We start from the raw sequence: 24,119 nt of genomic DNA, 5'->3' as shown, positions 1-24,119 counted from the left end.
GTACTACAAGGAAATGATTATTATTCAAGAAACATGGGCATGAGAAGTTAGAAGTATTTTGTGATGCAGATTGGGCAGGGTCACCAATAGATAGGAGATCCACATTATACCTCTGTTAGGATAACTTAGTGTCATGGCAAAGTAAGAAACAAGACGTAGTAGCCAAATCGAGTGCAGAAACAGAATATCGAGCCATGTCACATACGAGTGGAGAGTTTATCTGGTTGCGCTCTCTCCTATATGAGATTGGTTTCTCTTCCTCATCCCCAGCTCAGCTATATTGAGACAATACGGCTGTTATTCACATTGCTACCAATCCTATCTTTCACGAGAGAACCAAGCATATAGAGGTGGACTGTCATTTTATATACCAGAGAAACCAAAAGGGCGAGATATGCACTACCTTCACTCGATCTGTGGATCAGTTAGCTGATTTTTTATCAAGTCTTTGAGTAAACCTATGCTAAATGATATATGTACAAAGCTAAGAACGCATGATATATACTTTCCATCTTGAGGGGGTGTTAGAACTTAGAAGTATATATGCGCCTAAGGGCACTTTGGTCATTGTACTCTTTAAACCTTTATATAAATACATAAGTGAGGGGGAGCTATCCCTGACTCACTCTCTTCTTCTCATTCTCTTCTCTTCTCTCAACAAATATATCTACATTTAAATGGGGGCAGAAAGAAGCAACGAATATAAGTACAAGTGGCCCATTATAAAATACCAACTCCATATAAAAAGCATTGAGGCTAGTGAAAAAATAATATACGAATATGAAAATACATGAAGTTAGCAACTTACCTATGCAAAGCTGGGTCATCTGAAAGCTTTCCTCTAGCTCTAAACCAGTACTTCATACTGCAACAAAATTCAACTATCACTAAGGAAAACACAGTACATGAGAAAAGAATGTTCGAGCTCCAATGAAGGGTCACTATTGAGAAATGAATAAAGAATCCATTCAAGGGATAAAATAAAGCAAGGAAGTATATCTACCTTGGATGAGAGTAATATTGTCTCACAGAGTTGCTTTGATCACAAAACCTTATTTCTGTAGGCCACGGTATAAATTCTGCTCTAGCCACCCTCTTCCGATAATCCCTGTGTGGCCATCCAATTGTTAGACCTCATTAGAATCACAACAAATTGGAACATATCATTATATTAGGCAGTTCAATATGTGATCGGGATAAGAACACCTTATTTACAACCAGCAAAACATGGTGGACAACTACAAGATACTTCCCGGAGGAGATAGTCTATCTAAAATATCCACATAATTATGTCAAATGGTAACGGATATAAAACATGCCATGAAAGAAAGCCCCACATATGCTCCAGCATGACCATAAATTTATTCAGATTTTATACTCAGCCTGCAAGTAGTCTAGAATGTAAACCAACCAAAAAGGATAAGTGAGTTTCAGAGGATCTGTGCAATGTAAGCATATCCAAATATTAACAACAGTTCAGATCTGTAATCCACATGGAAGCATGAGGAGTTGCCCGCCTAAACTAGACTATTTATAGGGCCTCTAATCCACATGAAAACCTATATTTCGTTGTGGAATTTATCAGTTTTGCAAACCAATATACCCTGAGTATATCCAAGAACTTAAGGGGCTATCTCGAATCCCAACTGAGACAACCTCGTAAACTGTAGTTTAAAAATAAACAAAAAATCTCAGTAGAAACTTCAATTGCACAATGAAAAAAAAATCAGGGGGATCCAGGTTGCTGACCTTCATCTTCTGGTTTTTCCTGTTTCTCTCATTCACTGTACCTAAAAAATCAGGGGGAGAATGGTTGCCGAACAAACGTTAATTTCACTAGTTAAGTCGGAGCCTATGTCTTCGAGAATCGAATTTCATCTTACAAAATTCCAAAGGGGAACATTAATAAATGTGTTAGGCATGCCTGTGTCTTCTCCATCAGAAAGCTGACATGCGTGACCATTAAAATTTATGAAACCCATAGCCTGATCCAGCCTGACCCATGCCTAACAATGGAATTTCATGATCTTACTCACCAACAAGAACGCCCTTTGGATTTCAAGAACCGTTATTGGGCTCAAAATTATATGTATATTTGAGTCCAATAACCAGTTTTGGACTCACAATCGACTCTCAAAATTCAAAATAAACAGGTCCCATGTAAACCCAAGGGTTCCCATGGGTTAATCATTCACCTTACCTTCTTGTTTTGATGCTAGCAAACTAAATTGATTAGCATTTATGGAATGATGTGTTGCTTTGAGGTGTTGTGTTATATACAGTAATTTCATGTCATAATCGCCATTACACAACTCTTCTCAACACATAGCTTGTGGATCAAGGAGCAAAGGAACCAAGAGCTTGCACCTACATTGGAGTCATCCTCATTTGGAGATGATTAAGTCAAGAAGCTCAACATGAAGATCCCACAAGTTCCCTAAGCAAGTGTCAAGAAGGAGCTTAGAGTTGAAAATGCCATGGTGACTCCTCATGTACCTCAACATGCATTGAAGATTGGAGGACAAGTCACAAGAGCCAAGCCAAGGTCAAGATGTTCACCCGACACATTCCAAGAAGACTCATGGTATTCATTTTTAGAATGTATTTGGAGTCCTTTTGATTTTATGTTTAAATGCACTTTCAAAAGGTTTTCAAATGGTTTTCATACTTAACTTTTCACATCTTTGAAAACAATACACACACCCAAAAATGTGTTTGAAAACCTAGGACTTAAGCCCAAAGACCATGGTCCAAAAGCCCCTGAACTTTTAAAATAAAAATGGAATTTTATACAGGGTCGGTCGACAGGGCTATACCGAGCGACCGCAGGATGGTACCTAGAATTCCAGGACATCTCGAAATTTATCGGGCCGGTTGACCGGGTCAATCTGGGCGACCGCGGATATGTGTCTGTTTCAAACAGAACAATCCGTCATGGGTTTGGGCGGGCGACCGCCGTGGGTCGGTCGACCGTAGATAGATTTTTGAGCCAAATTTTTTGAGGGGACAGGTTGACCTCGCCGGACGACTGCCATTGGGGCCGGTCGACCGCCGCGGTCGAGCAAGCTAGTTGTTGGGGCTTTTGCAGGTTGACTTTTTCAACCCAGTTTTTTACGGTTTTACCCCCAAATGGTCATATTTTCAAATACACTATATATACTTGATTAAAACCTATCTCTACAAGCTTTTGAACATTTTGAGAAAGATCAAATCCCATTTCTCTTTGAGCTTCAACATTTTATTTCAAAAGCAAAAACCTCTTCGATCTTCCATTTCTACATCTTATCAAGAGTCACTCCATGGGGCTTTACATTTTTATTTTCTTGGAGTGAATGTGAGCTTACAAAGTTGTAATCTGCCTATTAAGAGGCATTGCGTGTTTTTCAATTTTTTCTTTGTACTTCATTGAGGGTCTTCTCTTCAGCCCGTTAAGAATCGTGAAGACGAGGGTCTCCTCTTCGGCCAGTTAAGAAAGGTGAAGACGACATATGAGGGTGTGTCCTCTAGCCGAAGGCTTCATGCAGATGGGCTTCGCTTTGGCCCTTGAGAATGAAAAAGCTTGGTCATGTAATGGCTTATTGATCCGGCCTTAAAGGAGGATCGAGATAGCGGAACTCACGCGTGGACGTGAAGAGTGGAGTAGGTCTTGTGCTAGACCGAACCACTATAAATCTTGTGTTCATTGTCTCTCTCTCTTCCTTTCCTTCTCTTGCACGTGTGGTGAATGGTAATCTCTAACCTAGCTTGTATTTGTGATTTTGATTGACCAAAGGTTAGTAAATACACTTGATTGAAATGTTTAATCCCTAGGCATTATAATATCTATTTGAACAAGAGTTAGTTAAATGTGCATGATTAGAAAGTCTAAACCCTAGCGTTTATTAACATGCCTATTTGAACAAGGGTTAGACTAATTAGTGCTTAATTAAATGGATTAATTTTTAATCTCCCTTAATTAAGCCTAATATTTTTAATTGACCAATTCAACCCCCCTCTTGGGTTGTCACACCTGTATTTCATCCCACATTAAACATATTTTTGAGTCCAATAATCAGTTTTAGATTCGATCGGTTCTCAAAATGCAAAACAGACTCAACAGGCTTTTCAATTTATCAGGCTTATTATGAATATTATAAAATAATGTCAAGTCATAGATGAATAATATGCCCTGCAGTGAGTGGGAATTATAAAAATAAGGAGACAGCAATTAGAGTTGGGAACACCTCACATAAGGAACATAAAAATATGCAAGAAAAAACAATTGCACTGAGTACCATTCAAAATAAAACTAGATCAAAGCAGTATGGGAACTACAAAATGGACTCAATGACTGAGTCTTACATGGGAAGGCGCGGATCAGTAAGACGTCTCTCCCTCAGCTCTTCCATTGATAAAAGCTGTGATGGAAAAATTGGATTTCACTCAACACATGGACCCTTAAATAGATAAATATAAGCAAAGTTCATTTACCATCTCTGGGGCAGGCACTTGAGGCATCACAACTTCCTGGTGTTCAAACCCTGCTTCTTCCTTCTGTAAAATAGATAAAATAAAAATTTATGCATATATTAAACAATCAAAATATCATGGAATGGTATTTACCACTATTGCAAGATATCATGAAATGGTATTTACCACCATTGTAAGAAAGCGGAGGATATGCCAGCCTATCATCAAATTTATAATATTTAGATATGAAAAAATTGACCGAAGGTAAAGTACTTAAATTAATTATTGCAAACCATGCCTTAAATGCCTAAGATATAGTTTGATTCATAGTTACTGTTAGATAGTGTATATGGACCCTAAGGGCAGTTCTGAAATTGCACTCATCTATGTGTGTGTGCTGTGAGGGGGAGAGATCCCTAACTTACTCTCTCAAACTCTTCTCTTCTCCTCTCTTATCTTCTCCTCTCAACATGGATAGTGCATTACCTGAAAAGAAGCAAGCAATGTGAACATGACATTTCCTTGTTGTGTTGCATCAACTCGTCGAGTAGAAAAGCTATTCCCATCGCGTACACGATGAACCTGATATATAATTGGTGCTGCAAAAATATATTGATGTATCAAGAACATAATAGCTTATCAACAATCAAAATGCGATGTGAAAATGGAAAATATTGGACCTGATATGTCACTACTTTCAGAAAAAAAAATGGTGCATTAAATTAAGTCACAAAGATCCTCACAATCAAAAAGCTAGATGAAATCTAATATGAAAACTCCAAACACTATAACCATGGATGCATGGAATAGAGGCATCACGATCATCTATGAAAAAATTTCATGTTCCTACTCAAAATTAGCTAATGAGGACCCATTCTAAGAACCAAATTTTAATTTTTAGTTGTCTTTTAAGTCCCTAAAGTTATTGTAAGGGTAACATAGAATTTTTCCATTAAAATCACTTCTGTTTTTTAAGTTATAAGTGGGCCCCACACATGTATTACGGGAATTTTAAGGGGGGAGAAGTTTTAACGTCATTGGAACGTATTTTAGTCCAAAAGTGTTAGGTTTTTGTTTAGGGTTTTTTTAATTTTCTGGTTCTCTTTTTTCTCCATATATATTTGTAGCGTCATGTCACTTTCTTATAGACATGATGATAGAATGATGAATGAAAAAGATTTGAAGTTTTTTCTATTGTGTGGATGTGAAATCTAATCCTTGCAAAGGTGTGATGCCTTGCTCTTTCCTAATAAGGTGCGATGCCGAGGCATGGTTTCAAATTTCGACTGAAATGCAAAATTTCAGACCGCAATTTCGGATTCCGGTCAAGAGTGAAACCGAAATCAGCAAACACCAAAATTTTCAAAATTTACCAAATTCAGTACAAATTTCAGAACTTTAAGAAATTTCGGCCAAATTTTGTTAAAATGCTTTTTAAATTTTTTTTATAGAATTTTGGCCGAAATTACTGAAATTTAGGCCCAAACAAATGAAATTTCCTATTTTTTACCAAATTTTGGCCGAAATTTTGGTTTCTGCTGAATCCAAAACCAAAATCGAAACCGAGATTTAAAACCATGTGCTTCGGAACCCCTTGGCGTGATGCCTAGGGTTTTGGTAGGTGAGATTCAACCTTGATATCTATCTCTTTCATGTTCTTTTTACATATAAATCACTTTCTTGGGAATCCCAAACTTCCATTAATCTCACCCAAAACCTCTCTTGCATTATTCTTTCACCTATCTTCTACAAAAAAACCCAAAAAATACCTAGTAAAACAAATTCAATCTTAGAATGACGGAATGACCATTCAAACCCATCGATTCCCTGTGCCCCTTTTGCTTTGTCCCAAAACTAATTTTACACCTCCCAGGATCCTTTGATAGCTTCCCGGCATATTTATGAACAACTCCAAATCAAATCACCGATTTTAGGACCCAAACCATTAATTTTTCACCCACCCATTTCGCTCATATTCTCTACTACATCGGTCTACGCCATCCCGGCATAATATGTAACTGGGCTTGTATCGGAAACCCTCGAAACCTATCTATCATAAACCTTGTAGAAATATTTTTCCACTTTTATCAGCTATTTTAGGACTCAAACCCCTAATTTTCACCAATCCTTTTCACCCATAACGACCATTCCATAGATCAATCTCACATCAGATTTGGTATAAGAGCGAAATATTAGTTCAACCTTAGATCGTCGTGCACCATTAACCCTCACATAGGCGGCTTATAGGCACCGTATTGGGTGTATATACATCATATGAAGATAGTTTTGTAGAAAAGTGTAGATAACATATTTTACGTATATAAGTAGATAGGATATTACCATTATACCCCTTAGTGAATGTAATATAAAAAAGGAGCATTCTTGTAATTGACTGAAGTGACTTATTATAAATACAATGGGAGACTAGTTGTGGGAGAGACATATATTCCCATTTTCTCCAACTTCATGTATTTGGAATTGCCCTTCTCTTCTCTCCTCATGACTTACTGATCAAACAATTGTTGCCATAAAATCAAAGTGAAGGCTCGAACAATTAATCATTTTAATTCTTTGATGATTTTCAAAGGATCCAAGCAAGAATCTCATCTTCCTCTCTCTCCTCATTTTTTTCTTCCATCCTCTACCCATTCATTTTTTTTTTTTTTGAAAATTGACAATTTCATTGATACTATGGAAATTACATTGGGGACCAAGGGTCCCTACTTGCATTACATAGAATCAATTAAGGGTGGCCAGGAGCATACTCCTAGGCCCGTAAAAACCAAAAGAAGTGATCTTTTGGGTCAACCGCTACAGTTAGGTCTACACTTCCCTGTGGTGCCATCATTCCAAATAACTTCTTCACTTCCCTTTCGAATTCTTCATCTACTACCGCAGCTGGAAGTACCTTCATCATTCCCCTTTTCTTTCCTTTACCATGCCCAATGGTCTCTACCATATCTGTGAACCCCCTCCAGTCAAGATTGTGACCTAACACGTCACACAAACTTGTCCACCACAATTCAGCTGGCGAATTAAATTTTCAAAAATCCCACTCAAAGGCCTGGAGCTATTGTGCGCCCCTAACCGTGCACAATAGCCATCCCTATTACCCAGTAGCCTACAGTACCCAATAGCCTCAACTGTGTCAGATTCAACAATAAATAGCCATATTTGTGGGCCCACAAAGTTAAGAACGTGACCTGCAACGTCACACAGACTTCCCCACCACCTTCTATCTGGCAAATTCAAATTTCAAAATCCCGCCCAAAGACTCAGAGCTATTGTGCGCCCCCTAACTGTACACCGTACACGACAACCAACAACCCATCATCATCATCCGATTGCCGACGCATCCATCTCGCACAACCATCAAACTCCGGCGGCCTCCACCTCGCACCCCCACCAAAACTCTGGTGGATCCCCATTAATTGTTCCTTCCACCATCCTCTCCATTCTTACATCCACTAACCTAAAAGTCAAAACGAAAATATTACAATCTCCATTACCGCTAGCCCCTAACCCAACATTAGGCCATCTCTCACGGTCCTAAGTCTGGCCTCAGCAACAGCCCCAATCTCGCACCTCGATCGACTACCCTACATCACCCCCGGATCTCCTGCCGGCAATCCCAATGCTATTTTCGGCTACCTATCGCCTCCTCCACTCAACACGGCCTCCAGATCCAACGACCCACAGCTTCCCAAAACCATTTGCCGGCATTCCAAAGCCCCATTTCCGGCATCACACGTACCTTCCACATTTCACTAGGGAGAAAAGGATTTGGAATACCCGGCAATCTCAATGCCGCCGCCCGCAACCTCCATCATTCTCTTCCTCCACCACCATCACCACCACATCTAACCTCCTCCTTTCCCCCCGAATTCGGCCACCCTTTTTCCTAATCCTGCCACGCCCACCACTTCCAACGACTCGCCAGCCCATTATCTTCATCCATCTTACCCATCTCCAGACCTCCCATTAAATCCAGCCCTTTCGGACCTAGATCGGGCCATTCCGCACCTCCAGCCACCATTGCTGCGTCACCTACGAGGTCTGCCCAAACCTGGGCATTATTCGACCACCAACACCTCCCTTGCCCATCAAGAAAGAGAAGGAGAGATGAGAGAGATGAGAGATAGATCTGAGAGAAAGAGAGGCTAGAGAGGGAGAAAGAGGAGGGGATAAGAAAAAGCAGACAAGGAGATGAAGGAGAGATCATGAGAATAGAAAAGGGGGTAGAGGGGAGAGAGAGAGAGAGAGAGAGATTCCATCGCCTCCCTCCCTAGGGAATCCATCGACTTAGGGAGGGAGCAGCAGTATCGCCCCAAAATCCCCCAAAATCACAGAGCTCTCTGGTTCCCCAAGACCGGGCTATTTGAAACCAAAAAGCTTTTCCTGTTTTTCCTCTACCCATTCATGAATCATACCTTTTGACCCATCACCCAAAACTCTAAATCTACAACCCTACAACTTAGTTTTGCAACCCAATTCGTAATTCGAAGCCCCAAACCTATGGATCTAAATCTTAGATCTCCAAGCCCAAAACCCTAGATCTCAGTCCCAAACCTCTAGATTTGCATCTCTACTGCTTAGGTTTGATGCCCAACCCTCGAGATTTAAGTCCCATACGTCTAGTCCTACAACCATACATCTCAAATCTGAAACCCAAAACCCCATATCTCAGTCCAAAATCTCTAGATCTGCAATCTTACACCTTAGATCCGACACTACCTCTATATTTAATTTCCAAATGCCAACATCTGCAACCTTACATCTTAGATCTGAAACACCAAACCCTAGATCTAAGCCTCAAACCTCACACCAAACCCTAGATCTAAGTCTCAAACCTCTCTATTGTCTACATTTTAAGTTTCTTTTAACCACTTGTCTGGTCAATTGGTTCCTTGGCCTTCACTTTCTTTCAACCACACACTTGTGACTGCCTAAATCATCCCTTTTGCATCATCACTTTGGTGGAAAGCCACCACTCAACAATTGATTCTCTTCTTCCTTCTCTAAACTTATTACTTGTTTTTTTTTAATATTCTCTTTTGGTCTCTTTCTATCTCTCATCTTGCTAGGATCTTCCATGTCACACAGGACTACATATGTTATTTCAACACTTTGACAAAGCCACCACAATGATTCATGCTTAGTTAGGACTTAGACTCGTAAGACTTTATGAATTCACTCAAATGTGAATGTTCAAATTAATAAACTTACAATATTAAGAACTTAAGATTACAACATTTGAGATAGTTTGTGACTGATTGATAATACTTGAGAATCATTTTTCTTTGTCTTTTCTAAACTTGAACTAGGTGAAGCATATTATGCTGTTAAGTTTTTGCCTTTCAAAAAAAAATTAAGGATATTCAGTTGTTATGTCTCAACCTCATTAAGGGCTGATAAATTAGAGTCTCTTTATTAATGTTGAATAACATGTATTAGGGTAGTTTAGTCATTACATGTAGCTTACAAGGTATTGCAGTCATTGTACATTGTTGCCCTATTTAGGGCCTATATATACATCATTGACATGAGGAGCTCCCTAGTGGAGACTCTTCATCTCTGAAAGTCTTCTTTACGTTTCAAGTTGAAGGCCTTCGGCCTCAACTTGAAAGGGAGTGTTGTCTTGTAATGTTTCTTGTGGTTATCTTATTTTTTGTGTTGATGTCATCTCTTTCTTTGCATCACTTTCTTTACATTGTCATCTCTTTCTTTGCATTGTCTTCTATGTACTGTTTTCTATGTCATTTATGTAGTTCTTCAAGGCGCACACTAAGTGTTTGCTCAAATGCCTGAGAGGTGCAGTGCCTTCTTTGTCTTCGTTTATTTGTCTTCTTCAAGGCCCACACCAAGTGTCTGATGAAATTTCTGAGAGAGGTGTGGTGCCTTGAAGTCATTCTTTTTGTTGCAAGTTGAAGGCCTTTGGCCTCAACTCGAGGGGGAGTGTTGAAGCCCATTGAAGCCCTCATGTAGTTCAATAGATGGAGTGTGTTGTTATCCGTGTCTTGTTGTTCTCATGTAGTTCCATGGATGGAGTGTGTTGCATCCTTGTCTTGTTGTTGTCTTATTATTGCCTTATGATTGTCTTGTTGTTGTCTTGTAGTCATCTCTTTCTTCCCATTGTCTTCTATATCTTTTATGTTGAAGTCAAAGGTGCACACCAAGTGTTTCACAAAATGTCTAAGAGAGGCTTTGTGCCTTGAAAGTCTTCTTTTCTTTGCAAGTTGAAGGTACTCGGCCTTCAACTTGAGGGGGAGTGTTGTCATGTTTTTTCTTGCAGTTGTCCTCGTTAGTTGTCTTTTCTTGAGAGGGAGTGTTAGTGTTGTCTTGGCATGTCTTCCTTGTTGTCTTCTCTTGTTTTGTTGTCTCCAAACTCATGTAGTCTCGCTCGAGGGGGAGTATTGTTCGTGATTATGTTCTTCGTCTTCTTCATATTGTCATTTCTTCTCTTTTATGGATTTCCCCATTCTTAGTTGTTTCTTCTCCGTACTCCTCTTGTTCTTGGTGTAGTTTTACACATTCATCTTATTGTCTGGCTTTATGCCTCATCTTCAATGGGCGATGGTTTCCCCATCATTGGTCGGTTCTCCAGGCGAGGGTTTCCCCATTATTGGTCGGTTCTCCGGGCGATGGTTTCCCATTATTGGTCGGTTCTCCGGGCGATGGTTTCCCCATTATTGGTTGGTTCACAGGCGACAGTGTCCCCGTCGACCTAGTCTCACCGGGCGATGGTTTCTCCATCGTTGTTTGGTTCTCAGGCGACGGTTTCCCCGTCGACCTCTCATCAAATGATGATGTTCATGCCGTCGAAGCGTCAACCTTCTTTCCAAACGATGGTGTCCCCATCATTGGTTGGCTCTCTTCAGGCGACGGTTTCCTCGTCGACCTCTCTTCAGGCAACGATGTTCATGTAGCCAACCTTCTTTCCAGACGATGGTGTCCTCATCATTGGTTGGATCTCTTCACGTGACAGTTTCCCCGTCGACCTCTCTTTAGACGACGATGTTCATGCCGTCTACCTTGTCTCTAGCCGATGGTTTCCCTGTCATTAGTTCGTTATCTTCTCTCCAGGCGATGGTTTCCCCGTCGACCTTGTATCGGATGATTTCACTATCGGTGGTTATCTTCTCTCGAAATTGTGCTACTCAGCTGATGTCTCTGCCATCCAACGCTACTTCGCTATTTTTCATTGTGCAAGCCTTTGGTGTCCCTATTTTGGTTGCTGGACTGTTGTTTGTTCCTGCCATGGCACCTTCATTGCTCGTTGATATGCGGATTTGTTCGGCGTGCTCTCATTCAGGGGGAGCCCCTGTTTGATCGCTCTCGCCGTTATGCTACTTCAGGGGGAGTTGCTCCATTTTTTTATGGTCATTGATCTCGATGCTATCCACTATGGCCGCTACTACTTTTTATTATGCTTTTCATGATGTATTCACCACACCAGCTTCAGGGGTCTTATACCAAGCTGGATGTATGAGCTTATTGTACTTTTTGTTATTTTCAGTTGGTTGTTGTATTCTCCTATGTAGCAAGCTGGAGTTCCATAGTATATACACTCCAGCTTGAGGGGGAGTGTTGAATAACATGTATTAGCGTAGTTTAGTCATTTCATGTAGCTTAGAGGGTATTGCAGTCATTTACATTGTTGCCCTATTTGGGGCCTAGACATGAGGAGCTCCCTAGTGGAGACTCTTCATCTCTCCATTCCTCTTCTTCTTCCTCTCTTCTAACCCTAACTTCATTTCTAACAATTAAGTTAGATGGAACGAATTACTTTGGGAGTCTCATTTTCACATATTTGTTGAAGGGAAAGGGCAATTGAGCAAGCTTAAAGACACCGTGGTCAAGCATACAACTTCCAAAGAACTATCTCAACAGATGACGAACAACACTTATGTCGTTACTTGGACATTGAATTCGATTGAGCCATCCATTTCTTTAAATATATGTCCTTACCAGGCAGGCATGTTGGCCTTTTTCTTAGGAAAATCTATCAACAAGGTAATCAGGCATACCTCTTCATGGTGGAATATGACTCAATCAGAGAATTCTCAAGGAACTACGGATACTAAAACCTACTATTCCAGGTTTATGACTTCATGGACTGAATAGGACAGTACTTCAAAGATATTTCAAGTATCATATCTAAAGAGTTTTTAGAACTCTAAGGAGCAAAGCAATGCATTTTCTCATGAATCTTCGACAAGATTTTGAGACAGCCCGTACAATGATTATTAGCCACAACTAACTCCCTAATATCCAATCTAGCTTTTCCGAATTGCTTGAGGATGAAACTCGCATTTGCACTGAGGCGACATTACACGTGAGAACTTCCTCATTACAAGATACTGTATTTCTGGCTCACAATGATACGGGAGGACCCCGACAATGTGAATTAAACAAGATCCAATGATACGAATGAAAGGAGTTTGGAAATCTTGCCTCCAATGGTAACAAAAGGAATATTTGCTCTTATTGTTGACGCTCTGGCCCAAGGTTGCCAGAGCGGGAATCGAAAGCGGGAATCGAAACGGGAATCGAAGGCTTCCAGGGAAGAATCCTACTCGAGCTTGCCAGAGCGGGAATCGAAAGCGGGAATCGAAGGCTCCCAGGGAAGAATCCTGCTTCCTATATAATTTCTGAATGCTTTCTTGCCCTGAAGCTTGTGGTGGTGGCCAAAACCCTTGACACCGAAATGAACGATGACCTCATCAAGGTGCTAGAGGGGTTGGGAGTGGTACTCTCCATTTTGTTTGCTCTTCCAAATGCCAAATCCGCAGCCCTTTACTACTACTTTTGCATGTAATAATAGTAACAACTTAGAACCAACTAATTCAACTTGGCATTTAGATTCGGGTGCCTCCAATCGCATGACTGGAGTGCAGTAGAAACTTTCTACCAGTCAAAAATACACCTGTGATCACCACATTGTCATGGCTAATGGTGACCTTCTCCCTATATATCAGATGTTGTTTCTTTCCCTACTCCTTGCCAGCAATCCCTTCAATAGAACTATGTTTTCTTTGTCCCTCATCTCTCTCCCAAATTACTTTAGGTAGGCCAGCTAGCCGAACAAAATTACTGTCTTCTTATCATCCAATGAGTGTGTCATACAAAACCTGAACGGGGAAGGTTAACGGGATGGGAAAGGCGCAGAAGTATTTACTTGACGTGAATAAGAAGATTAATCTCTCCTCTTCCTCATCTGCTTGTTTGCCTTTTTCATCGTTAATCAATAAGTTGTGGTCCCTGTGTCATTGATAATTAGGTCATCCACATGTGGACAAACTGAAATCTATGTTGAACTCTGGACTTATAATGAGTAAAAGTATTGATAATCATGTTTCTTTGTCTTCTTTTCATTATGGCACCTGCTAAAAGCATTCATTTACCATTCCCCATAGGACCCATGCAACAAAGGCAATGTTTGAATTGGTACATATTGATGTGTGGGACCCGCACGCATGAAACCGCTCAAGGATATGGCTATTTTGTAATGTTTAATGAAGATCATGAAAAAAAATACGGGTATACATCTTTTGCGTAATAATTGAGATGTCATGAACGACTTTTGTATATTTTTGCAAATAGTGAAAACACGATTCTAATCAGGTATTAAAACCATATGCCCTCACGCAGGAGGTTCAAATTTAACTTCAAGATGTGGGAATTCTAACCCAAAAGAGCCGTCCTCACATAACCCAGCAGAATGGATTTGGGGAAAGAAAAATGGACACCTCCTTTTCATAATTCATTCTTTCCTTATGGACTCCCATGCTCTGTACTATCTCTAGTGTGAAGCATCCCTCATAGCTGTACACATAACATTTTTTTGTTTTTTAATGTCCTAAACAACAAGTCACCTTAACATTGCCGTTTTTGGGAGACTCCCAGACTACTACTTACTCCAACTCTTCCACTGTGTTTATTTTGTTCAACTTCTTCCACATGAGCGGTATAAACTTGCACCTCATGGTTTCAAGTGCATTTATGTTGGATATGGAGATGGAAAAAAGGTAACCGTTTTTATGACCTTGGTTGACAACGTTTACATTTGTCAAGTCACGTCATTTTCGTTGAAAACAGGTACTTTTATTCTCTTTCAAAGGAGTAAAATCTGTCCAATATCTTCCAACTAATTTCCTTTTCGAGTATGAAAACGCATTTGGTTTTGGTGCTCCTCCTGCTCCTACCAAGAATCCTGAAATCACTTGTCAGCGGAAAAGGAGGAAAGATGTCCTACAACAAGTTTAAGAACTCGATCCCGCACCAAGCTCAAGCTCTGCTTTAATTTCCTTAGAAACCACTCTATTATATGAATGTCCATTACATCGTTCTAAATGTCTAAACTTGGAACTCATCCTCCTAACCGCGTTTGTTTTTTGTCTAATTTTCTCTTTGTAAATCTTGACCAACATTTTGCACCTTCTACCTAAACGAGCAACAATGCAGGAAGCTTAGAAACTAGAAATGGAAGAGGACCATTATGCTCTTAGTGAAAGTGACACTTGGGACTTGGTTATGTGTCCACTTGATGCATCTTTCATTGGAAGCAAGTGGGTTTATTCCATTAAACTCAGTTCTTATGGAAAATGGATGGATATAAGGCCCGTTTGACCAGTGCTATAAGCAAAAATATGGGATTGATCATGGAGAAACATTTGCCCCACTGGCCCAAATGACTCCAATTTGAAATCTAATTGCTATTATGCCCACACGAAAATGACATCTATACGAAATGAATGTAAAGAATGATTTCTTACATGGCGAACTTCATAAGAATGTGTACATGTCACCACCTCCTAGAATGTCCGTTCCTACGTCTCCACCCCTTATTTTTAAACTGAAGAAATCTCTGTATGGTTTCAAGCCAGCACCACAAGCATGGTTCGAAAAACTTTGCACAATGGTGGTTACCCACAGATTTGAGTAGAGTGCTTCAGATCCTTGTTCATACATCCTAGCAAAATAGATATTACCATACTTCTCATCTATGCTGATGATATCATTATCATTGCTAATGATGAAGGAATTGCACGATTGAAATCATTTCTTCAGTTCTCATTCCGAATTAAGAACTTGGGGCCTCTCACATACTTTTTGGGCCTAGAAGTATCACGTTTAGAATGATGCAATCTTGTTAGTACATATATCAAGGACATAATTTTTCTTGCAAACTTGACAGATAACAAGGTAGTCGATATACTGCTTGGGCTTAAGGTCGAGTAAACAGAGGCTGATAGTGACCTTCTTGATGATCCTACAACATATTGACAACTTGTGGGAAGTTTAGTTTTCCAACAACATATTGATAATAAGTTTTGTTTCTGCTCCTCATCCAAATCATCTTATAGCTGTTCATCAGATAAAAGATACTTTTAATTCATAAAAGAAAACAATTCAGCCAAAATGGAGCATGCAACAATGAGCTCACAACAAATAAACCCAAATGTATAATTAAGGGCAGCAATGTGATAAAGTCTATCTACAATCTGAAATAATATAAAGTGATAACAACTAAGGCCCAAAAGACCTATCTAGGGTAGGGTAGTGATGTAGAACTGGGAAGAGAAATAGAAGAAAGAGAAGAATAGACAAAGACCAGGGGAAGAAGAGAATAGAATAAGGGTAGAACTAGAAGTAGGAGAAGAGAAAAATTAGAGGGGAAAAAGAGAGGAAATTAGAGGGGAGAATCACAATCAATCTTTAATTCATCAAAAGTTAATAACCCTAATACAAGAGACCTATATATACGCAATTGAAATAAAAATCCATGGAAAATAAAATCCCTAAAAATTACATGAAAAATAAAATCCAAGAAACTAAATAACATGGAAATATGAATCCTAGAAACTCAATAACGTGGAAAAAAGTCCCTAAAAGTCCTAATATGCAAATATGCCTCTTATTGGGCCTACAATCTGCATCATTCTCCCCCTCTTCAAAAGAACTCGCCCTCGAGTTCTAGTTCACCTGTATCAAATATGTAAACGACCCACTCAAGAAGTAAGAGTCGCAATCTGTCAGAGGCACTCCTGATAGCTAATGAACGGGACAACCGTGAGAACCACCTAAACTGCCAATTGAGCGATAGGGAAGAAATCACCCGCGTAGAATCATAGAACACAAACTGCACCAAAGAAGTAAATTGGCTGGGAAGATAGCAACGTACTCCTCCTGGATCGGTGGGATCGGCATGACAACTATGAGTAGTATCAATCCATGACCAGCTTCAATAAGGTCAGCACCATCCTCCAAAAGATGAACAACTGCTGGTATCTCATCAAGCTTAGTAGAATCAGCAATAAAGTCATTTACTGGTATCTCATCAGGCTCAGTGAAATCAGCAATAAAATCATCTGTTAGGAGCGTATGTGGCACAATGTTGTCGACTGGTCTGCTAAAATCGTCTATCAGAATATCCATGACAAACTAAACACTATCACTATCCTCTTGTCCTGATGTGGAAGAGATATCCCCAGTGTAATGCTCAAGCCCTCCATGCCCTGGTAATGCTTCATCAGGGACTCTCTTGCTCTATATCTTTCATCTCTGATTTTGTATCTGTCATCATCGACTTTGTATCTGACATAATCATGGGCTCAACAACGATAATTGACTCGTCAACACTAGCACTTGGCTCATCGTTAGTGTTGGCAACTTCCTTCTCCCCTTCGTTATAACTAATATCATCAACAGGTGGTGGAGGAGAAGAAATAGCAAAACGGTTCTGCAAATCCCACTCAAGGTGGGTTGCGGCTTCCCGTTTACGTCGAGCGGCTTCTTCACACGCCAAGCTTTGTTTATGTGTTGCTCGCTCACATTTCAATCTTTGTTGATATTGATATGCATAAATCCTCATACGCTCATAGCGAACCTCTTCCCACAAATGGAATGGTGGCTTGCCAAATTAACAAAGCACCAGCATGAAAAATCTCCATTTCGACCTAGCGTCGCCGTACACTGTATTCTTAACTCGGTGAATGGTTATCTAATGATCATAATCATAGTACTTATGGTATGCATCAAGAGCCTTGATCAATTCTAGGCACGGATCCTCATAATAGCTATAGGGAGTGTAACTTTGCAAATATAGATCGTTGTACCCATCAAAATATGTACCAACTGGTGGAGCCATTGGGATCGGTGTCGAAAAATGGAATCAAGCATTTGATCTATCTGTTATGTAGAATGAAACACAATGCTTTTCGCGGATCGCAGATCCGACTTTCAAGTGGCTCGGGTCAGCGGTCGGACCAAAATGGACGGACGATGGAAGTTGGTCATTGTAATGCTTGCACTCATTGTTGACTGCTGAAAGTGGGCTCGATAGGCTCTTCAAGTTGCCATGAACAACTTTTGTGTTGATGGCAAGATAAAATTCCAAGTGGAAATGGCCTAGGTGAAGAGGGAGATAAACCAAAGAAAGTCTGTTATCAAAGACCTAGAGAATAATCAATCCAATCTGAATCCTGAGATAGCTGTTACCTCTGTCACTTCAGGATGGATTGAAGATCTCCATGCAAGGGGGGCAAAAAAGACTAGTGGGGACCTTAAAGGTAAGGCAAAGCAGGTTGATGATAGCTCAGAAGGTTCAAGGAGTCGGGGATCATTCTCGGAAGAATTTAAAAATTTGTTATCGATGGGGGATGTATTTGGGAATGAATATGATGAAGATTTGGGGGCAACCAAAGACATGTTTCTTGCAATGGAGGTAAGAGATAAGGAAGAAATGAAGGTAAGAGAAAAAGAAATTGAAAAGAAGACTGGAGAAGGTGTTTAAGAAACTAGGTTAAAAGATGGGTATTGTTCATTATATTGCCAGATGGAGGCAATGAAGCATTGAATTAATCTGATGGCTTTTGTTGAAGTTCTAGAATTTGGGTGGTAGAACTGTAGAGGTAAATTCCCTCCATAATCATTCAAGATATCTATGGCTTAATAGCGTTGTGACTTGTCTGTCGTTATCCAGATGTTTTCAATCTTCCTTCGCCATAGCTGGAGAGATTCGTTCTTTCGCTTTAGCTCCCTTGTCTGGATATTCTAGATATGCTATATTTTATTGGAGGTTTACATCAGACCTGGAGCTATAGAGTTTAAATCTGCAATTCTGCTCCTTTTAGAAGATTGAAGTTTTGGTAGTTTTCAGAAATTTCACTTTACATGTAGTTTCAAGAGGTATTTGTTTAGAGGACCCAGCACTATGTGCGGTTCAAAAGGTATAGACGAAAGTTTTGAAAGAATACTATGAAAGACGTAAAAAGTGATACTATAGAATAGAGAAAGGAAAAGTTTGCGTTTTCCGGCAACTTATTTTGGTTACCTTTGAAATGGTCTCGGGTATGCCCATGCCAACTCATCTTAATATTTCGTAAGGTAGATTGGGACTCCCGGTCCCGAATGCCATCTGAATATTAATAAAATATGTCAGTTTTCAAAAAAAGAGCGAAACTAGAGGAGAGGAACTAAGAATCACTTTTGTTTTAGTTTCTTCCTTTTCTTCTTTACCTTTTTTTCCTTTTTCTTTACCCTTGACTATAACAATTAGATAAAGATATCACTAGTTAGTATCTGTATCACATATGCCACTAACCCCCTTTCATTCATTTATTTACACCCGTATAGCAACCCACTTTTGATGAGGAAAACCACTGGAAATGGTATGTGAGTTAGAAATGTGCACAGACGTACTGGAAACCCACTTTCTAATATAGTTTTTGTTAAATTCCTCTTTTTAGGGCTTTTATTTCCATGGAAAATAAAAGCCCTAAAAATAACATAGAAAATAAAATCCTAGAAACTAAATAACATGGAAATAAAAATCCTAGAAACTAAATAAGATGGAAATAAATCTCTAAAAGTCCTAATGGGCAAATATGCCTCTCTTATTGGGCCTACAACCTGCATCAGTGAGTCTTTGCACCTTTCTAACTCACATACCATATCAAGTTGTCTTCCTCATCAAAAGTGGGTTGTTGTTATACGGGTATAAATAAATGAAAGGGGGTTAGTGGCATATGTGATACAGATACTAGTTTGTGATATATTTATCTAATAGTTAGAGTCAAGGGTAAAGAAAAAGAAAAAGAAAAGGAAAGGAAACAACAAAAAAATAGAGAGATCATTACTTCCTCTCTCTAGTTTCTGTCCTCTCTTTAGTTTCTCTCCCTCTTCACTTGGGCTATTTCCACTTGGAATTTAATCTCACCATCAACACGAAAGTTGTTTGTGGCAACTTGAAAAGCCTATCAAGCCCACTTTCAGCAATCAACGAGTGCAAGCACTACAATGACCAACTTCCATTGTGCTGATCCAAGCCATTCAGAAGTCTGATCTGTGATCCATGAAAAACATTGTGTTCCATTCGACATGACAAATAGATCAGACAGTTGATTTCATTTTTCAGCACCGATCCCAATGGCTCCACCATTTGTTCCATATTTTGATGGGTACAACGATCTATATTTGCAAGGTTACACTCCCTATAGCTATTATGAGGATGTGTATCTAGAACGGATCAAGGCTCTTGATATGTACCATAAGTACTATGGTTATGATCATCAGATAGCCATTCGCCGAGTCAAGGATACAGTGTACGGCGATGCCAGGTCGAAATGGAGATTCTTTGGGCTGGAACGCTATAAGTGGGAAGAGGTTCGCTATGAGTTTATAAGGATTTATGCATATCAATATAAAAAAAGATTGTAATGTGAGCGAGTAGCATATAAAAAGATTGATGTGTGAAGAAGCTGTCCGACGTGAAGAAGCTGATCGACGTGAACAAGCCACAGCCCGCCGTGAGTGGGATTTGTAGAAACATTTAGCTATTTCTTCTCCCATACCACCTGTTGATGATATAAGTTATAACGAAGGGGAGAAGGAAGTTGCCAACACTAACGATGAGCCAGATGCTAGTGTTGACGAGCCCATTATCATTGTTGAGCCCATGATTATGTCAGATACAGAGTCCATGATAGCAGATACAGAATCAGAGATGGAAGATATAGAGCAAGAGAGTCTGGTGATTGATGAAGCATTATCAAGGTGTGGAGAGCATGAGTATTGCACTGGGGATATCTCTTCCACATCAAGACAGGAGGATAGTGATAGTGTTGAGTTTGTCGTGGATATTCTGATAGACGATTTTAGCACACCAGTTGACAGCATTGAGCCACATATGCTCCTAACACATGATTTCCCTTTTCTCGCTTCTCATTTCAACTTTCACGCGGCTGATACGAAAACCTCGACAAGGGCAAGGGGTGGCCTGATGGCGGAGAGGTAGATCTCAGATGAGAAAACCCTAACTTCGATGAGAGTTGCCACGTAAAAGCTTCCAATTACATATGCTGGTTTTTTTCTTCAGTAATGGAAACTAGATCAGCACCATACAGGTCCAAGCAAAAATTGCAATATTGCAGCCTCAGCCCAAAATGGAAACTGGATACCAGAAATTCTAGGTGGGTGAAAATAACCAAGCAATTCTGGGTGAAAGTGGGTCTGCAAGGTGTGTTGGGCTGAGAAAAGAGAAATAAGTTGATGGTTTGATGGTGGTGGTTTAGGCACAATAAATAGGGTATTTTGTGGGCTGATTTGGGACAGTAGTAACCTAGAAATCTAGGTTGTATGAAAAAAGGCAAATAAGGTCTGTAAATTATGGGAAAAGAAGCTTGGATCTTTTGCTCTAATACCAAATTTAATGTAGAACCTGGAAGAGAAATAGAAGAAAGAGAAGAATTAAAGAAGACTAGGGGAAGACGGGACTAGAAGAAGAAGACTAGAACTAGAAGTACGAGAAGAGAAGAATTTGAGGGGAGAAAAAGAGAGGAAATTAGAGGGGAGAATCACAATCAATCTTTAATTCATCAAAAGTTAATAAATCCTAATACATGAGGCTTATATATAGGCAATTGAACTAAAATTCCATGGAAAATAAAAGCCCTAAAAATAACAAAGAAAATAAATTCCTGGAAACTAAATAACATGGAAATAAAAATCCTAGAAACTAAATAACCTGGAAATAAATCCCTAAAAGTCCTAATAGGCAAATATGCCTCTTATTGGGCCTACAATCTGCATCAAGTAATATCAATAAGGGGAATACGGGTGAGAGGAGGGCTGACCAAAAGGATGAAGGCAGAAATATATGGTCAATAAAGGCAACAAAAGAAGGACATCTCTCACCCAATCGTGCGTGCATCAACCTCGAATCTGTATGTGTAAGGAGGCCCAAGAGGAAGAAAGATAAATGCAGCCTTGAACCATCATTAAACTATCTCAGTCATCAGTTTCATTTCAAAAAGGTGGGAAAGTGATGAAAATGTGTGTGAGGGAAGCAAGCGCTGGGAACCTAGAATTACCAGTGTTCTAAAAGGCGGCCTGGGCGGCCGCCTAGGCGCTGGGCGTGGAAAAAACGCACCGCCCAGGCCCTAGGCATTTAAAAAAGCGGCCTCACCGCCTGGGCGTTATTAGGCGGCCGCCCAGGCGATGAGGCGGCCGCCCAGGCGATGTGCGTGGGCCTGGGCGGGGCGGGTTTGGGCGGTGTGATAAAAGAGGGGGTGTTTGAAGTAATAAAAGGGGTGCCTTTTTAGTTATTTTAATTTTTAAAGAGGGGTGCCTAAAGAAATAAAAGGGGTGCCTTTTTTAGTGTATTTTTTAGTTCTTCTTCCTCTCGTACCATTCCCAGGAATGTAAGAGAACTTGATGAAGATAATTTTCAATTGGATGATGAGACAGAGGATGAGGGGGTGGATGAGGAGATTGTGTTTGAAGAATCAGATGAAGATAGAGTCTTGGTCTTGGAGGAAGAGGACAATGATTTATGAAAACTGAAGAAGTGCTTGGATCTTAATCTTTTTTTGGTTATGGATTTGTGTTGTATTGTTAAATACTTAAATTATTAAGTATTTTAAGCTTAATTTCTTATTAAGTTTTTGACTTTTTGTTATTATTTAATGTTTAGTGCTTATGCATAAAATGGTTTGGATTGTTATGTATTCAAGTACTTATATTTTATATAAAAAAATGCAAGAAATTATGAAAATATATTAATATCTAAAAAAAAAATGAAAAACGCCTAGAAACGCCTGGGCGCCGCCTGGGCGGCCTAGGCGCTGGGAGGTCAGTCAGCCGCCCAGCTCCGCCCAGCGCTTTTTAGAACACTGAGAATTACACAGAGTAGTTAGCGGAAGCATATCTCCAGCCATGGCGATTAGATCCCAGTGCTGAAAATTCAAGCGATCCCTTCCGGTGATTGTATCGATCTCCCTGTGCGCACCACAAACAGTGAAAGGAGTTCTTCTAATCTGATGAAGGCCTTAGGGCTAGATTGATGGAATCAAATGCTCTCTTCCTTTCCGAGACTAGGGACCCCTTTAAATGGAATTCTTTATCTCTTAATATCTCCATCTCCTCCCACCAAGACGAGATAGATATTTATAGAGTCTAATTTGATTAGCACCAGGAGTTGTAATCATACCTACACCACTAATTAGATATTATTTATTTATCTTGAAGATAATATGGGATTTGTCATCTAAACCCCCTCTTTTTTTTTAAAAAACTAAGTGAAAGATTTCTACAAGAGTTGAGTGTCCAACTCAATGTATAGGTCCCAATGTGGGCCACACACAATTAATGCCAACAGGGGCAGCAAAGGACAACAAAGAGGTAAAGTGGACTGCAGTAGACCTGAAAAGACAGCAAGAAAACACCGTGGCAGCAACTATAGATAGCACTGTGAGAATAAGATGAGTAGGAGAAGGAATAGAATGGCAGATAAGGTTGGTTGTGGGGTGTAAGAGAGAGGGGAAGTAGTTTTCGGCTGCCGTATAGTGCAAGGATGAAGGGCGATATCAAGGGGAAACGATAAGTGGTGGTAGGGGAGTGGAGCGATGGGGGGGGGGGGGCTGTCAGCAGTAGGAACAGTCCTGGACTGTTAGTGGACAGCACATAGGAGGGCTGGGACAGCAAGAAAAATGAGATGGAAGAAAGGAAAAGAAAGAGAAGGGAGGAGGAGAGAAAAGGAGAGCAAGGAGATGGAAGAAGAGGGAAAGAGAGAAGATGGAGGGAGAAGAGTAGAAGAGTAGGAGAGAGAGAGAGAGAGAGAGAGAGATGGCTGCCATTTTTTTGTGTGTGTGTGTGTGTGGGAGAGAGGGGGGGAGTTGCTTTGCTCCACGAAAATCAGCTTTCTCCCTCTAGGGCTCCCCACAGATTTACAAAGAGGTTGGGATTCTCTACAACTGGTGGTCTTTAAGTGGCCACCAATTGGATATAAGCATCTCTTAAGGGAGATTAGTTAAGTGGCTTAAGTGGGCCATGACAGGGGTAATGGATAAAAAAAGTAATTAGTCAATGTAAGATATGGGCAGCTCCCACATCTAGGACAACAACATACCAGAATAGAAACATGCCAAAAATAGAAACTACGCAAACAAGGAAACTCTCGGGGCTGAATCACATCAAAAGTGTAAGGAGATTACTTGGTGCAGAAAAGCTAAGGAGAAACACTATCCGGTGGACCACCAAAAATTTTATAACGTTTTTTTTTTTAATGGTAAAAGAGAAAAGAGCAATACACATCTGACCGAGAAGCTCAGCTAATAAGAGAAGAAAAGGAAGGTAGAAAATCACAGATCAAGAAAATACAATCAACCCCT

General features: G+C 40.1%; 1 protein-coding gene across 1 annotated transcript in view; it reads right to left on the bottom strand.

Moving 5' to 3' along the window:
• LOC143857148 (acyl-CoA hydrolase 2-like) overlaps positions 1-24,119 on the bottom strand; it is a 117,999-nt gene that overhangs the window by 15,642 nt on the left and 78,238 nt on the right. The window contains exons 9-13 of the mRNA XM_077367468.1: positions 4,936-5,048; positions 4,471-4,533; positions 4,342-4,397; positions 1,004-1,108; positions 809-865 (exon numbers count right to left, since the gene is read on the bottom strand). Of these exons, the coding sequence (XP_077223583.1) occupies positions 809-865; positions 1,004-1,108; positions 4,342-4,397; positions 4,471-4,533; positions 4,936-5,048 (394 nt within the window). The remainder of the gene's footprint in view (positions 1-808; positions 866-1,003; positions 1,109-4,341; positions 4,398-4,470; positions 4,534-4,935; positions 5,049-24,119) is intronic.

Source organism: Tasmannia lanceolata, unplaced genomic scaffold (assembly GCF_043159265.1).
Source record: "Tasmannia lanceolata isolate RefF3 unplaced genomic scaffold, GAP_Taslan_0.1 ptg000024l, whole genome shotgun sequence".
NCBI classification, from domain to species: Eukaryota; Viridiplantae; Streptophyta; class Magnoliopsida; order Canellales; family Winteraceae; genus Tasmannia; species Tasmannia lanceolata.
This window is presented reverse-complemented; position numbering and strand designations above follow the sequence as displayed.